The sequence below is a fragment of the Moschus berezovskii genome, chromosome 3 (genome assembly GCF_049115385.1).
Source record: "Moschus berezovskii isolate FMDL1 chromosome 3, NW_MosBer_1.0, whole genome shotgun sequence".
Classification (NCBI taxonomy): Eukaryota; Metazoa; Chordata; class Mammalia; order Artiodactyla; family Moschidae; genus Moschus; species Moschus berezovskii.
Window position 1 is genome coordinate 81,526,831 of NC_142462.1, and position 17,460 is coordinate 81,544,290.

The 17,460-nt window shown below is 35.2% G+C and overlaps 1 protein-coding gene across 5 annotated transcripts in view; it reads left to right on the forward strand.

Moving 5' to 3' along the window:
• The window catches only part of ADAM22 (ADAM metallopeptidase domain 22), a 245,465-nt gene that overhangs the window by 195,910 nt on the left and 32,095 nt on the right, over positions 1-17,460 (forward strand). For all 5 annotated transcript variants that reach the window (XM_088834611.1, XM_088834614.1, XM_088834612.1 and 2 more), the window contains exons 20-25: positions 514-619; positions 3,200-3,319; positions 6,344-6,512; positions 9,976-10,090; positions 13,090-13,180; positions 16,279-16,296. In XM_088834611.1, coding sequence (XP_088690737.1) covers positions 514-619; positions 3,200-3,319; positions 6,344-6,512; positions 9,976-10,090; positions 13,090-13,180; positions 16,279-16,296 — 619 coding nt within the window. The remainder of the gene's footprint in view (positions 1-513; positions 620-3,199; positions 3,320-6,343; positions 6,513-9,975; positions 10,091-13,089; positions 13,181-16,278; positions 16,297-17,460) is intronic.

Sequence of the window (17,460 nt, forward strand, 5' to 3'; positions counted from 1 at the left end):
TTGCTTACAAGCAGAGTAACTTTTTGATAGCCGTTAAGAATTGATAAACAAGGTAGAATTACTGCTTTTTCTTGAGTCTTTAATTATTGTGCATCATTCTTTTAATAAAATTGTCTTTATGATTCATAAAAGTTGCTGAGTGAAAAATTCATGGTTTATATCTGGCACTGAGATTAAAGCATTGAACATTTGTCAATGAACCATTTGGTAGCATCTTTCCCCAATTATTGACTAAATTCTCAGGAGTGTTATTCTCAGAACTTATAGCCTGAATCATATCAAAGATCTAAATAGATTTGTTTTCAAGTTTTAAATGAGCAGTTGTGAGAAATGTACCCAAGTGATGGATGCTTTTGGTATGGGGAACTCTTGTGAAGATGGGTACAACTTTTGCAATTGGTAAGATTATAGTGAAAGAGGAGAGTCCTTCACAAGTGTTTTCCGCTTACTACAAACAGTTGAACAGCTCACATGGTATATCTCTCACTGATAGAAAACTCTATTCTGCTTCAGATGTGATGTCATCAGACAAATACTGCTATGAGAAACTGAATATAGAAGGCACCGAGAAGGGTAACTGTGGGAAAGACAAAGACACGTGGATACAGTGCAACAAACGGTGAGATGGAGAAATTGGCCGAGGTTGTACCTCAGTTCCAGGCACTACTTCTTGAGCGACCAGGACTTTCCTGTTTTCTGCATGCCATAAAGCATTCTCTTTCCCTCATCTCTTCCCAGAGTTCCAATATCACCTTTGCAGGGGGTTTCTGAATCTCAATATGTATTCTGACCTCTCTCCTAAGGCTCAGGTGATGCTTATGGCTGCCTTAGGTCTTTCTCACCTAGAAGACACCTGTCAGCATCTCAAAGGCAACAAAAATTAAAGCCAACAGAATGTTCTCAGTGCTGATAGATGGAATTATCTGACTCTGACTTTAATAGAGAACTCTTTTCCCCAAAGATCTTAATGTCTCACTCTCCTGTTTAGAAGCCTCAGAGTGATCCTTGATATTACCTTCTCTCTGGCTCATTTTTCAAATGACAAATCATGTTTATTCTTCTCTTTCACTCCTCCACAATTTGTCTTTAATTCATCTATTCATTTCTGTGCCTATTGCATTACCCCAACTAAGACCTATGTCAATTCTTCAACTAAGACAGAAACCTCTTAGTTTTCTCTGCCAGCAGCATCTAGCATGATCCCATCAAAATAATCTTTTCCTGAAACTTTTTGACCGTGTCAGATCTTTGTTCAAATTTCACTGGTTCCACACACCTAATTGATAGTAAGAATAATATCTATTCAGGGCACACTATGTGTTAGGAACTGTATTACACTTTAAATAAGTGATGTCATTTAATCTTAATGGCAGTTTGCCCTGTTTTATGGAGGAGGAAACTGAGACAGTTAAGTTGACTAAGGTCATGTAGCTAGGATATAATAGGAGCAGAATTAGAATTCAGCAGTCTGATTTTAGAATTCTGTTTTAACCACTTTGCTGAATGTCTTACCATCTTGCTTAATACATGAAATGGAACTTTAGGTTGGCACTGTACCTCTTCCATAATTTTCCCCAACCTACATATTTTGGTTTTTTTCTTTTCTACTCTTTCAAAGTCTCGCAAACATTGCCATTTCTAGTATATTTTATTGTCCTAGTTCCACATGGGTATGTGTGCCATTCATACTTTAGGAAGTACCCTATATACTCCATAAAAAATTTTTACCTATCCAAAACATTACCCATCCCCATCCTGGAGAAGGAAATGGCAATCCACTCCAGTACTATTGCCTGGAAAATCCCATGGACAGAGGAGCCTGGTAGGCTATGGTCCATGGGGTCGCAAAGAGTTGGACACGACTGAGTGACTTCATTTTCACTTTCATTCCCTTGGATAGCACTTACTCTGTAAATTATTTCTGGATTATTTTATTTATTTCCCTACACTTCCCTCTTCTCCTGCATCATTTGCATTACTTTTATGGTCCTTGTCACTAACTCTATGTTTTATAGATGTTTCAGTTCAGTCGCTCTGTCGTGTCTGACTCTTTGCGACCCCATGATTCACAGCACGCCAGGCCTCCCTGTCCATCACCAACTCCCGGAGTTCACTCAAACTCATGTCCATCGAGTCAGTGATGCCATCCAGCCATTTCATTCTCTGTCGTCCCCATCTCCTCCCGCCCCCAATCCTTCCCAGCATCAGAGTCTTTTCCAGTGAGTCAACTCATCACATGAGGTGGCCAAATTTCTCTTCTTACCTAGAGTATAATTTCCTTAAGAATAAAAATCATCTAATGTTTTTAATATATACTAAAGTATTTAGTAAACTCCAATAAAAAATGTTGAATGTATATCTCTTCTATGTTAAAAAGCATTTTTATTTATGACATGTACAATATGTGATGATATAACTTTTAGAAATTATTTTTTAATACAATAATACATATTTTTCTATGTTGATGATAGATTCAAGTCTTAATTTTTCTCTTTTTCTATATAGTAAAGTCTAATATTTCCATATATAGTTGCTGGCCTGCTAATAAGTCTTTGCAAGACATTTATTAGAATATGTGTATCATTATCTATCTTAATGATTAAAATGTTAAATATAGAGAATATGTAAGGTAGTAGTTAACACAAATGAAAATATTTTACAAGTTAAATTAGAACTGTATGTGCTAGCTGGGGGAGAAGTGGAATATATTAGAAAAGGAATCATGATCCTATGTGGGTGGGAAGCCACAAAGTATATAATATGTTCTTTAATTCTGGTGCCATTGGTTGAAGAAAATACTGTATTCTAAAAGAATACTCATTCAAAGTTCATTCATTCACTTATCAAATATTTTTTAAAAATATCTTAGTATATCCTGTGATGTGTTATGAGGAAAGAGATTCAGATATAAAAGAAGTCCATTTGATGGGTAATTTTCTTTAGATAGATACTTAGCGGACAATAAAGGAAAATCTAGAATATTGTTGGGATTTTGGTGCACCAAAAATTTGAAAGAAGACATTTTTTTAAGCCGAGTGTAAACTAATTTGAGGTTATTTTGTTTTGCTTGTAATTTGAAGGACTAGTAGAGTTGATGAAAAAGCAAATGCTTAAGTAAGATAACATTATTGTTCCAACTGTACAGACTTTGCTGAATCTTTGAGGGAAGAAGTAAATACTTGGTACTTTTTTAACACAGGGATGTGCTTTGTGGTTACCTTTTGTGTACGAACATTGGTAATATCCCAAGACTTGGAGAACTCGATGGTGAAATCACGTCTACTTTGGTTGTACAGCAGGGAAGAACATTAAACTGCAGGTAATGATCTAACCATTCTGTGAGAACATTAGCCATCTTATTTCCCAGGAATGAAGCTTAGGGTTACTTCTATTTTCAGTTCATATGTATGTTAGTAAGATGAAATGGATTCTAGTCCATAGGGATGATTAAGTAAATCCTGACAGAGAACAGATAGAAAGAAGGGAAGAAGTAATTGAATGTGGACTATTGTATGGTAGCTAGAGTTATGTTTAATTGTCCAGTTAAATCTTGCAGGGTTTAGTTTGCATTTCATTCTTATCAGTGGATTAAATAGATGCATCTTCTTTTGCTCCCTTATGAAATCCCACTAAAATTACGCTAAATAGATATTTTTCTAGAATTTGTATGTCCATAGGGAAGCATAAAAAGGGAGAGGAAATAGCAGCAACAAAATTCTAAAACATGCAGAACAAATAGATGTGTGGCAGATGATTATCAAAACTAAAAATGCTGAAGTCCTTAGTCAATAATAGGGAAAACCAAGAAACTGACTCAATATATACTGCCAGTCCCCAAAGGCTCAAAATGGGCAGCATTATCTACTTCTGGAAGAGGGAATAAAGGACTTGGGGACAGAGGAAGGAACTCAAATGAAAAAGATAGGTGAACTCTGTTAGAGAAGCTGCTAGATCTACAGCTTACTTCCCTGACCCAGCTAAGCTGGTGACTGCTCACCTTCCCATGAAAGATTTGAGCTTTACAGTCTGCAAAGAATAAAACAGAAGGTTTCTAAGTTTACTGTCAGCAGAAATATCAGTTATCAGAGGTGTATAGAAGTGGTCTAGCCTCATTGATATTGTCAGAAAGTCCCAGAACTTCCAATCATCTATTTGGTTCCCCAACTCAAATATAAACAGATGACCAGATTTGTGAAGAAAGACTCTAACATGAAAAGAGAGAGAGAGAAATGACCAGAAAAAGGAACAACTGCTTATAAATATTTTAAGATACTTCTATCATGAAACAAGAATAGGGTAGAATTTTTTAAAATGAGGAATATTAAGAGAAAACAAAGGAAAGCTGTTAGAAATTAAAAAAAAAAAAGATGGCAAACATTAAAATCAATGGTTGAAATTATCTCCCAGAAAATAGAGTAAAACAGACAAAGAAAGGGACATAGAGTAAAGCTCACCATGTTAGAATAGAAATAATAAAGAACAGAGAGAACAGCAGGGAGGAAATTAGCAATGACTAACTCCAAGACCATTATCTAGAACCTTTGGACTTGAATTTCCATATTACTAGGCTCACCAAGTGCAAGGTGAAATCAGTGAAATTAGTAATACATCAAAACTTATCATTATGAAATTTAAGAACCTAATAAAAAAGAATCCCAACTGTAAAAAAAAAAAAAAAGGAATAGGCATATTGGTTTCAAATCTATCAACAGGAGTGCTGGGATCTGAAAGACAATGGAGAAAATAATTTCCAAAGTAGAATTCTGTACTCAGGCAAAATATGAATCGAGTGTGAGGGATATGCAAGTTTCCCTCAAGTTTACTCCCCTAAGTCCTTTCTCAGGAAGCTGTTAGAAATTTTGCTTTACCAAAATAAAGAAGAAAACTAAGAAAGAAACATAGGGAATTTAGGAAACAAGATATCCACTATGGAGAGAGACAGGGCAATCCTCCAATGAATAGTATCTTGGAGAAAGTCAAGGTACCCGACTCTGTACCATTTACAGGGGCCAACCAGATCAAATAGGAGCAGGGGAACTCCAAGTGGAAACTCTGGAGAGATTATTTCAGCAAGATGAACTGATGTTCAGACACATCTTAAGTGGAGATTTTGACAGCAGGGTTGGAGTAATTTTGAGTTAGTGTTCAGTGAACAAATAAGAGACTTGCTAATCTGAGGGAAAATGAAAAGTTGTATTAGTAAAAGAAAAGGTATTATGGTATACTATATCACTCATTTAGTAAGTCCTAACAATGCATGATTTATTGTTGATTTAACTATTCCATAGAGGGCAGTCCATTGATAATACTGAAAATAATAAAACTAAAAATAGTGATACAAACTCATTATTTAAAAATATGTACATAAATAACAAAAGAATCAGTTAAGAGTAGAAAGTGATTTCCTCCAGGGAAGGATACAAGAGGAGTAGGGGCAATGGCCTTCACTGCATTGTAAAAACCAATTTGCCTATTTAACTCATAAAACTGTATGCATGCATAATTTTATTAAAAATAATAAGAATGGAAATTTTTGTAGCAGCATTGACATGGTACTATATGAATAAATAGATTATGAATATACATTTTCAGTCCCTATCCTGTTTATTTAATTGTTTTTATCCTGTTTCTTTTTTACTCCTGCCTAATGTATGGGTTGCTATATTGAATAGTTGTTGCAATAGTTTAGCCATTCTGAAATATACAGTTGACCCTTGAGCAACACTGGTTTGAACTACAAGGGTCCATTTATGTGCATATTATTTTCAATAAATACAGGTCTTTTTTATTTTTTTTATGAATATGTGCTACAACACTACATAATTCCCCAGTGGTTGAATCTATGGATGTGGAATGTGGATTTTCAGCTGCATGGAGGAGTGCTACCCCTACCCACCATGTTGTTCAAAGGTCAACTATAGTTTGTAAATAGAACAATCTTTTTGGGAAATGTAACCAAACTGAAAAATTCTCATCATTGTTTGAAATGTATTTAAAATCTTGAAGGTACTTATTTATCAAATCAAACGTTATTAATAATGGCTTACTTGACTTGTACATGGCATAGTAGCCAAAGGAAAATGATAAAGCCATTTCAGGCCCTTGTTATAATAATTATGTTTAAATCCTAAGGTATATAAATATCTATGAAAATAATTAGATCAAAAGATTCAATTGCTTTCTCTATTTGGAGATTGAAAATGCTTATGCTACTTTTAAAATTAGGTAATAAAGAGAAAATAGAGAAAGTGATGTTGCCTACTTTTAAGTTTTTAAATGTAGTCTCAAGATAAATGTAAATTAATGGAATCCCATTTTCTTTTTGCTCTCAATTTATTTTTAGTGGTGGGCATGTTAAGCTTGATGAAGATGTTGACCTTGGTTATGTGGAAGACGGGACACCCTGTGGTCCCAAAATGATGTGTTTAGAACACAGGTGTCTTCCAGTGGCTTCCTTCAACTTTAGTACTTGCTTAAGCAATAAAGAAGGCACTGTTTGTTCAGGAAATGGAGTAAGTATTCACTGCCTCACCATAGGGATCTATTCAGTTCTTTTATATCAGAGAAAGAGATATGACCCTGAACTTCCTATTTCTGTAATAATGAAAAACATGCTTGTCCATGTTTCTCCAGCAGTATATAAACAGTCCTATGGTCATAGTCATTTGTATATTTCTGTGTATAATCTGTGAAAGCTTGAGAATGAGAAAAAGTTTTATCTTCCTAACCAAATTCTTTCATTTTTCACTCTTATTAGGTTAAATTGATCTAATTTAATATAATCTGAGTTTTCTACAAGTGACTTAGGAGACAAATTTTAACAAACTACAATGGGATGAAAAAGGGAGTACAAAGTAGGGGCAATGGCCACAGTACTTAACAATTGGTATGGTCCAGGCACTGACCAGTTAGAATAGACCATAAATAATTGCCTTGACCAAAACAGTGATTACTGGCTGAGGATAACGTCTAGAAAGAGAAGCAGATTAATTAAGGAAATGAATCTCAGAGATGAATAGAAAGAATGGTGGTGCTGGTGGTGCTCAGTCATGTCTGATTCTTTGTGACCCTATGGGCTATAGCCTGTTTCACTCCTCCGTCCATGGGATTTCCCAGGCAAGATTACTGGAGTGGTTTGCCATTTCCTTCTCCAGGGCATCTTCCTGACCCAGGGATTGAACCCAAGTCTCTTGCATCTGCAGCACTGGTAGGCAGATTCTTTACCACTGTGCCACCTGGGAAGCCCAAATAGAAAAAATGGTGGTATTTAAAAGACTAAATTCTATCTTTTTAATCATATATCTGACAAGATAAAGGTAAATTTATAGGTTAAATAAACATGCTGTATTAGCAATTACAGTTTTGTCATTTTCAGTTAGGAATTCCTACACTAATGAAAATTTCTTGAATCTTTTTCTTTTAGCATGTGCCATGATTTTCTTTTTATCCTCTCTGGGTTCCTTCTGGTTATACTATCCAGTTGAGAATCCTTGTCCTGGAAGTGTAAGCCTTCAATCATGGTCATTCCATGTATATCCCTGAGGGATACACCAGGAATTTCCTAAGGAAGGTCTTAGTAATTGTTACATTTTGCCTAAGAATAGGAATTCTTCTGGTTCAGGAGAATAGAGAAGGTATATAGGAAGTAGTTTTGCTCCTTATTTTAAAGGAATCTGCTAAGTCTTCTTTCCTTTATAAGTAAGAAGATGTTAGTGAGAGATGCTTTTTGGGAGATGGGAGAAAAGCATAATGGAATCATTTCTTGATCATAATGCTAATGAATAACTGTATCTTATTCATCTAGAAGTCCTGAGTATGTAACACAGAGTTGTGTCAATTAACTGTTTGTTTAAGGAATGAGTAAATGAGTGATGAGAGATGGGGCTTCCCAGGTGATGCTAGTAGTAAGGAACCCGCTTGCCAGTGCAGGAGACCTAAGAGATGCAGTTTCGATCCCTGGTTCAAGAAGATCCCCTGCAGGAGGGCATTGTAACCCACTCCAGTATTCTCTCCTGGAGAATCCCCACGGACAGAGGAGCCTGACAGGCTCCGGTCCATAGGGTCACAAAAGGTTGGACACAACTGAAGTGACTTAGCACACATGCACACACAAATGAGTGATAGACACAAGTAAATCAGGTGGCAAATAATGTCCAATCATTTATAATAATTATGCATAATACAGAAAGGTTATATCCTATGTGTTTTTAACTTATAGTGACTCAACTTTGTATGAGTGAGTGAGTGAAGTCGCACAGTCGTGTCCGACTCTTTGCGACCCCATGGACTGTAGCCTACCAGGCTCCTCAGTCCATGGAATTTTCCAGACAACTTTGTATATGTGACAGAAATTAAAATGTGAAATATAGTAGGTATTCTCTATATACTCTACATCATGTCGGTTAAGAGTGTGGGCTTGGAACCAGACAGTTTGAGTGTGAAATCCAGCTCTCCTCCTTACTAACTGGGTGAGATTGGGCAAATTAATTAGCCTGCCTGTGTTTCACTCTATTCTATAAAGTGGGAATAATAATATTGCCTAGGATGCAGGATTGTTGTGAAGAATCAATGAATTAACACCTGTAACTGATACGTAATACTTAGATTGATCCCTGTGACACAGTGACTGTTTAATAATGTCAGCTGTGACTGTGTTTATTATGATCATTGCACCACAGTGTCACTATTCTTGTCAGTGTATCACTGGTGCTGCTGCGTGATGTGGAAATATACTTGGAGAAACCAGTTGACCTGGTTATTGACCTGATCTGTTGAAAAGATAGTTGGTGAAGTGGGGTCTCAAACTCAGGCCTTTTTTTTTCCTTTTTTCCTTCCTGAATATTTGTTAATCTGCAGAAAGTTGCTAATCTGAATTAATTTGAAATCTGCAATTTGTTGATCATATTTATAGTACAGTTAAATCCGCATGTATGTTGTTTTCTGGCAAATTCAAGCAGACAAAAATGAGAAACCCATCCCATCAAATCTGAGTCCTGAAGAACTTCTCTGATCTTAACCCTAAATGAATTCTCTCTTCTCATTCCTTTCAAAGTTGCTTTGAATAATAAGATTTTAGAACAGAAACATAGGTTCTGTTTCCTGATTATATAAGTGAAGATTATTGTCTGATAATTTAAAAAAATTTGGCACCAGTTTATGTGAATTTTCCCCCTACGCTTTGTTTGAGGGACTTCTCAGTTTCCATGACCCCTGAGATAGCTAAGCTCTGGAGCTTGGGTTGAGGTGCCCAGGTTATGGTTTTGTTCTCAGACCACTGCAGAGCCTCAGGCCTCCCCTCTTCTTTGTCAGATTTCCCTTTATCTTATCTGCTTCCTAAAAGATAAATAAAATTTTGGTATAAAGAGCCTTTCTTTAGAAGAAGAAAACTTCGTATTGGATAATTGGAAAATGATTGTAATTCCGCTTAGTTTTTTAAAATCTCCCTCATAAAATTTGAGTTAACAAAATTCAAATTGATCATCAGTTTTTGTGTAAGAAATATAAATTCTCTTTTAAACTTTGTTGTTACCTCTGGGTCGACTGTTGCTCTCTAGAAAATATTTTTGAGCAAGATAATTAGTAAGTAATTAGAAATAGGAAGAAAGTACCATGAAAATTTCTTATGGGATAATTGGGAGATGATTATAATTCTGCTTAGTTTTTTAAAATTTCCCTCATAAAATTTGAGTTAACAAAACTCAAATTGATCATCGATTTTTGTGTAAGAAATGTAATTCTCTTTTAAACTTTGTTGTTTCCTCTGGGTCAACTGTTGCTCTCTAGAAAATATTTTTTGAGCAAGATAATAAGTAATTAGAAATAGGAAGAAAGGACCAATAAATGTCCAGTCCTATCTAATTGTAGGCATATAATTATTAGAAATTAAACAATTTTTATCTTTAAAAATTAATGTTTATTTTTCATGCCTCTGTACCTAAGAGTTAGTGTTGATTCTAGATTGCTTTTGGATTTCAGGTTTGCAGTAATGAGCTGAAGTGTGTGTGTAACAGACACTGGATAGGTGAAGACTGCAGCACTTACTTCCCTTACAATGATGATGCAAAGGCTGGCATTACGCTGTCTGGCAATGGTAGGTACTTAATTTGGTCCCATTATGTTGTCTTTATGCACAGGGAAAGAGAAAACTGCCTTTCCTAAGCTTTGTTTGAATTATTTTTATGTAATTCAAATATAAGTTAAATCCACGTAATAATGAATTACAATGTACAACTGGGGCCCTCATTATGAAACCAATTATTTCCATTATCTTGTAATATGAAATATTGAATATAACTTAGTCTATTGATTTAGCCATATCTTGTTCTATATCAGGGTGATATTTTCCAAGTATTGTACTTATTTGGAGCTGACAACAAATCCTAGCATCTTTTTTTAAATATAATTTAATTTTTATTTTTTGGCTATGCTGGGTCTTTGTTGCTGTGCATGGGCTTTCTCTAATTGCGGTGAGCGGGGTTTACTCTCTAGCTGCAGAGTGTGGGCATCTTGTTGTGGTGGCTTCTCTTGTTGCAGAGCACGAGCTCTAGAACATAGGCTCAATAGTTGTGAACAGGTTTAGTTGCTCCATGGCTTATAGAATCTTCCTGAACCAGGGACCAAACCTGTGTCTCCTGCATTGACAGGCAGATTCCTTACCACTGGGCCACCAGGGAAGCCCTAGTATTTCTTTTAAATGAAGAAAGTAGTCAAAATTTTTAAGTGTCTGATTTTATATTTTATACTTTTTATATACTGGGACTAAGTAAATGAGGAAAAATTTGAATTGATTTTAAAAATATTTTGTTAACTTTAATATTCTCTCTTAAAGAATCACATCTATATTAAATTCCAGTTCTGTAGCCTCTGCTGTAGGTAATTCTAGAAATAGTAACCTTGGCCAAGGTGCCTGGAAGGGGTTTGGCATGGATAAGAAGCAGCAGGTGTAGTTCTAAAAGCAAGAGTGGCCCAAATGGAGAAGTAAAAATTAAATGCAGATAGTGGAGAGAAGACATACCTTAAAGATGAATGTCCCTTTTTAAACTATTTTTATCATTTCATTATTGAGTATTCTTCTGCATAAAATAATGTTCAAGTCCTGAAGTCCATTCAGCTCCAAAGAATGAGAAAATTATTATTTTTATTCTAATCATCCATACAGGTTAAATGTATTAGTCAATGTGACTTTCATAATAAAACTCAGAGTAATTAGGATTTTGGCATCTTCAGTCTTAGCAATGGTGGTGGGGCTGGTTTCTGCACTTAATGCCGAAAGAAGCCTCTCCAGGTCTGTGGATTTAACTGGCTTGTCAAAAGTCATACTATTACTTAGAAGTAATTAGGACTAGCATTTGAGTTTATTCTTATTCAGACATTCAGTCATGTCTGACTCTGCAGCACCCAGGTTTCCCTGTCCTTTATTATCTCCCATAGTTTGCTCAAACTCATGTCCATTGAGTCAGTGATGCCATCCAACCATCTCATTCTCTGTCGCCCCTTTCTCCTCCTGCCCTCCTTCCCAGGGTCTATTGATCCCTGTTGAATTTCTGGAGCTTTCCCCATGGCTCAATGGGTAAAGAATCTCCTTGCAATGCAAACCAGGAGATGCTGGTTCAGTCCCTGGGTTGGGAAGATCCCCTGAGGGAGGAAATGGCAACCCCAGCATTCTTACCTGAAAAATCTCCTGGAAAGAGGAGCCTGGCAAGCTAGTTAAAAGGATTGGAAAGAGTCAGACATGACTGAGTGACTAAGCACTCACGCATGTTAAATCTCTGGAAAGAAAGGAAGTGGAGATAGGCTAGGTCTTAGAGTGGGAAAATCCCAATGCCCCAGGAGTCCTCGGGCAGGGTGGAGTCGGCCAGTCTGCTGGATGTCTGAGCCCTGCTGTCCCATGTGACCCCTGAGGGCTCCCAGGCAGAGAGGTTGGCACTCCGTCATGGGGAATTGGAATCTGTTCCAGTCATTCATGATTACTGCCTTTGATTCCTCAGGAGTGCAGCAGACAAAGAGCTAACTAAGCTGCCCTGGGTGAGAGCCCTGCAATTTAACATGGGGTATAAGTCTTTATCAACCAAACAGGTCTTCTGAGCCAGGAGCCAGGCAGGCCTCCAGTCTGCTCTTGGGCTTTTACTTGTGCTTGTTGTCCAGTCCTTTGACTCACTGGGCCCCTTTCACTGCTGTGATCCCTGAAGAATTGCATCGCAGCCTGTCTGACCGTTGTTGCTGCCAGACACAACAGCACCATCACCCGGTCCTTATCTCCAGCCCTGCCCTGGCCCCCTGCCAGTCTGGTGCATCCTTGCTCTCACAGGTTATCAGCATCGGTCTCCAGCTCACCTGACTATTTTCCATTGTTTTTCCCAGGTACCACAGCCATTATTGGCAAGACTGGGAACTACAGTCTTTTATCATCTATACCAGCTGACCACCTGTAGCTGTGTTTTCTCCCTTTAGCAGCTTATATTTACACAGACAAAATATCACACAAAATAAGGACCTTACATTGGTTATGAAAATGGAGTGATAAGAACAATAACATTTCTAGAATTTCTAGGGAAGATGTTGGAGTCCAAAAGATTTCTAAGTATTCCTTCCCAGGGGTGTTGTGCTATATAGTGATACTCCTTTCTTCTCCTTATCTTTATTCTTTATTTTAGTTCAATGAACTCATTATATTTTCTAGAGAAATACATGGAAAATAAAACTATTCAAAATACACTTGGACAAGAATTAAAAGGGAACATACACAAATAATTATTTTTCAAAAAACAATTGATCAAATTGCTAAGTTATGGTTGATTTCTCTTCCCTTAATACCTACTTTTAATTTCAAGATATATAGGAATATCAAATCATTGTCATATGTCTGAAACTGATATAGTGTTTTGTCACAATTATATCTGAATAAATAAATAAAATTTGGGGAAAAACTTCTCTAAAATTAAAAACGTATAAAGGAAAAAATGCTCACTTTTTAAAACAAATGTTATTAGTGTGATGATCATTAATCTGGAGAATAAAGTTCCTGAAAGAATTTTATATTAAAATTTCAGCTGTGTTTACCTATCTTCATTGTTTCTTTTCTCCCCCCAGGTGTTGCTGGTACCAACATTATAATAGGCATAATTGCTGGCACCATTTTAGTGCTGGCCCTCATATTAGGAATTACTGCATGGGGCTATAAGTAAGTGAAATGGCTCAGTATATTACTGTCAAATTGTATTTTAAAATATTTATCGAAATGATTCTAGAAATTTTTGTATCATTGGATAAATAAACCTGCAGTGAAAATCAGTCTGGTTCAGTATTCAATCCATGATGATCCTTGGCATGATTAGAGGTAACAATCATTTATCATTTTTTAGATTTTGAGATTAACTCCCATCTATTCTAAAAATACTGAATATTATTTTACAAACATTACATGAAATAAAATCAATATAAATTGTGTTTCATACAAGGCTGTGTTGGTTGGCTCTTTAGTGATGCAGATTCTCTTGACTTAAACCCATTCCCCCAAATCTAGGCAGGATAGTGTATTAGAGAGCATAGCATTTAGTAACAAGGTTGATATCAACAAGATCAAGAGCAGGATCTGTTCCTTAGTGCTTCCTGCTAAGAGCAGGGATACTGCCAAGAGCCAAACCTCTCCCCAACCAATGTGAAGAAAACGTTGTTATTTGTTAAATATGTGAGTGTTTTGGGGGAAGGAAAAACTCTTCAGAGATGTAATGTGTTAAAGTTCAACTATAAGTTACAACTTTTAGAAACCTAATTCTTAAGCTTCAAAGTTCAGCTTACAATTCTCTGGCTCTATGTGCAAGATTTAAAAAGTTACACATTATGTAACTTTTGAATATTGGATCCCCTTAGCATTTAGCTAAGTAAATGACTTCACACATTCTAGACTTTTTGTATACTTAATATGTTCATTTCCCTTGTTAAGTACTTCAATTTATGATGTGAAAAGTTGCCTTAGTATTCAAATAACTTATGTTTAATAAAATAAAACTTAAATGAAGCAAACTTTTTTGACTAGGCACTGACTAGCATAGTGTATATAATCATTTGTTATTATTATTATCATTGCCTGACATGGTTTTAATCCAATTGAATTAAAAGACACCTCTTTAGTATATGGGTCTTGCTAGTTGTGAGGTCAAAACACTGAAGCTATTTTGGCTGAAAGAGAGAGTAATTAGTTGACTACCAGGATAAACTTTCTATGTTGTAAGTACTAAAATGTAGAAAGACATTTGTGCAAGGCTGTGTTAACAAATAGCACAGATAGCAGGGTGAAGTTTGGCATAATATAGTTAACATGGCCTAGCATAGTGTAGCAATTGCCTCTTTAATGTGCAGGTTGTTTGGCACTTTGCATGCTTATATTTGCACCAGCTGATTTCAGCATAATTCGGAGTATAAAATTATATGTCTGAAAGAAAGGCTTTTCTGTACATACATTGTTTGAGCTCTCCTTATGCCTCAGGGGAACTAGCCCTATCTTGGCGTCACACTGTTTCCTTGACTTCCCTTGTGCAAGGCTCATGTAGTAGTTGCCATCACAATCATTGCTATTTTGAAGTAGCTCAGTGATTTCATTTGGTCATGCGAGAGGGAAAGCAAAATTGTTAGTTCTGTCAGTTTTCTGCCACCTACTGATGCAAACTGATATTTCATGTTTACAGTCTTGGAAAAAATTACCCTTTCAAAAATATGAAACCTGAACATCTAATCCTACTGCTAATGAAATTATCTGTGTCTGTTTGTTTTAATGATTAGAATGAAAAATACTTCTTTCTGTATATCATTTCTTATTTTTATGAAATTTAAGTGGTTTCACTTTTTTGTTTCTGAATATATATACTTTGCAGAATCTTGTTCATACCACAGTGTTCTCTTCATAAATAATTTGAACCCGAATGATGAAAGTTTTAATGTTACTACATTTATTCAGAATTTGTATAAAAATAGAATAAGGATGTAGAAATTTTAATACAGTAATTAAATTCATGAATATGCTGTTTCATGTATTCTATTTAAAATGCCAAGCAAATTTAAGACGTGAGAACTCATTTTCTCATTAATACTTCCAATTAAAATTTCTACCCCTTCTCCAAGTCTTGGGGTAATAGAAGGAATAGGAAATGAGGAATACTCATTTGTAACTGGTGGATCGCTCAAGGAATCAGATTGAGGGGATAAAAAGTAAAACATGTTGAATTGAAATATTTTGGCATATTTTTCTCCCATATATGATAGTTTCAGGAATGAAAAATATTAAATATCAGATTGGCACTTCTACTCTCATGAGCTCATTATTAAGCAAGATGCCCAGAGAATTCATGGAATAGATTGGCAGGTTAAAGTGCTACAAACAAAATCTATACAGCAACATTAGCCTTGATCTTGGAAGGAGGAACCTACCGGTTAGTTGCTTAACCTTCCAACAAGTCTTCAAAATACTGACAGCTAGTTGTTAGGTCAGGATAGAAATTTTGAAATTAGCTTATTTTATTTAAAAATTAAAAATCATTGGCACCTCCTTACCACACTCAATAGAACACATTTTTGTTTCAGAATGATTTATTCTGAAACTCATACAATTTTGTTTTAGGAGACTTTAAACAAAGTATTACCACTGTTGCTTTCAGTGAAACTTCAGTAAGTAGTGATGACATGGGAGGTCCATAACAGCTGTGAATTCTCATTCTACCATGCACAAAATGTTCTTATGTACATTTATGTTTTCATACTTGAAATTCTTAGGAAGAGCTCTAGTTTGTGGCATATATTCCAAAAAGAATGAATTATAATTTTTATTTTCATGAAAACACATTTAATATATATAAGTTAACTTGACTAATTTCCTTGTTTAAATCAATGTATATATTTGAAATAAGGTTGACTTTAGGACGTTACTAAATATTTAATATGATACAGTTGATATTGAGAAAACAATTACTTTTTAATAACTGAAGCTTTATGCTTTTAAACAATGGTTACTTGAAAATGTTGTCACTAAACCTTTGGTGTCATTTCTTCAAAAGATGAAGTGAAATTTGTGTATGTGAGTGTGTGTGTGTGTGTGTGTGTGTGTGTGTGTGTGTGTGGCAGAGAGAGAGTGGGGGAGACTGTGTTTTTGATCTTCATTTTAATTCTGCAATTAGAAATTCTAGTGGAGATCTTTCATCAAATGCTTTTATGTTTAGTGATTTCTCTTAATGTATTTTTTTAGGTAACTAACTCTTTCTCTCTCTCTCTCTTCTTGTCCATAAAAAGAAACTATCGAGAGCAGAGGTATGTGATAAGAATAATCTGAACATATAACTGAAAACCAAAAGGTTTAAATCTTGTTATCATTTTTGGAATTCATACATACCATTATAAATTAAGTTTACTTTTGTTTTTATGTTGTAGTGGTCATAAACTAATCTTGATTTTTCATGGCCTTGAAATGATCATTTTAGTACTGTTGCTGTGGAATGTGTTAGTTTAAACTAGATCTATCATTAGTTTTAATGGTTTTGTCATCCAACAAAACTATAATTATCATTCTTATTTGTGTTACTTTTATAGTAATATATATTTAGAAGTTGATTTTTTCCTACCTAAAACAAAATTCCTTTATGTTAAGGTGTCACCTTTGTTAACATTAGTTGATTGGCTTTTCTTCACATTTATAACACTTCTCTTGCCCAACGATTTCTAAAGGAATTTATTTTTAGTGATTGTTGTTATTTTACTAACTTTCATTAATAAATGATAAAATTTATATAGGCACAGTATTGTGATCAGGAGAGCATCTTGGCATTTGAGGAATCTGTTTTATCTCTGCATAGGAATTTTTTTTTTTTTTACAGATTAGATAATTGTACAGGTTTTGAAAGATAATTTGCATAGTAAATAATCTCTGATTGCCAGTGCACTATTTTTTTTTAAATAAAAAAGCCCATAAAGTCAGGCAATCTGTTCATATAACCTTAAAATCTATGTTTAGCCAGCAGTGTCAAAAGAGATACAAAGCATTCGTGTACTTGGGTAAAACTTGCCTATATTTTCTAAATCTAAATTAGCCCATGTTGAGGTACACTCCTCACTTTTCACATTTAAAAACTTATAATTGCTATTAATTATTGATACTGAAAAATTAAAATATACTGGAAATTGACCATCTAAGGCCACATCATATAGTAGTAGTTTTGTACTCAAGATGCTTATGCAGGCTCCTAACTTTTCCCACAATTGTAGGAAATGTCTGAGGTAGATTAGAAATAAGATGTAATAAATGTGACACTTTATCAGACCCTAGCCACAGCTTTCATTTTTTTTTCACAAACTAGAATTTTAAACTTTGTTGTTTCCTTCTATGTTATAATTTAAAATTTGTATAAGGTTTTAGCCATAAGTGGTACCCACAGGGTACCCATTGAGATCCTGGCCAGTTAGCCATAGATATTAGAA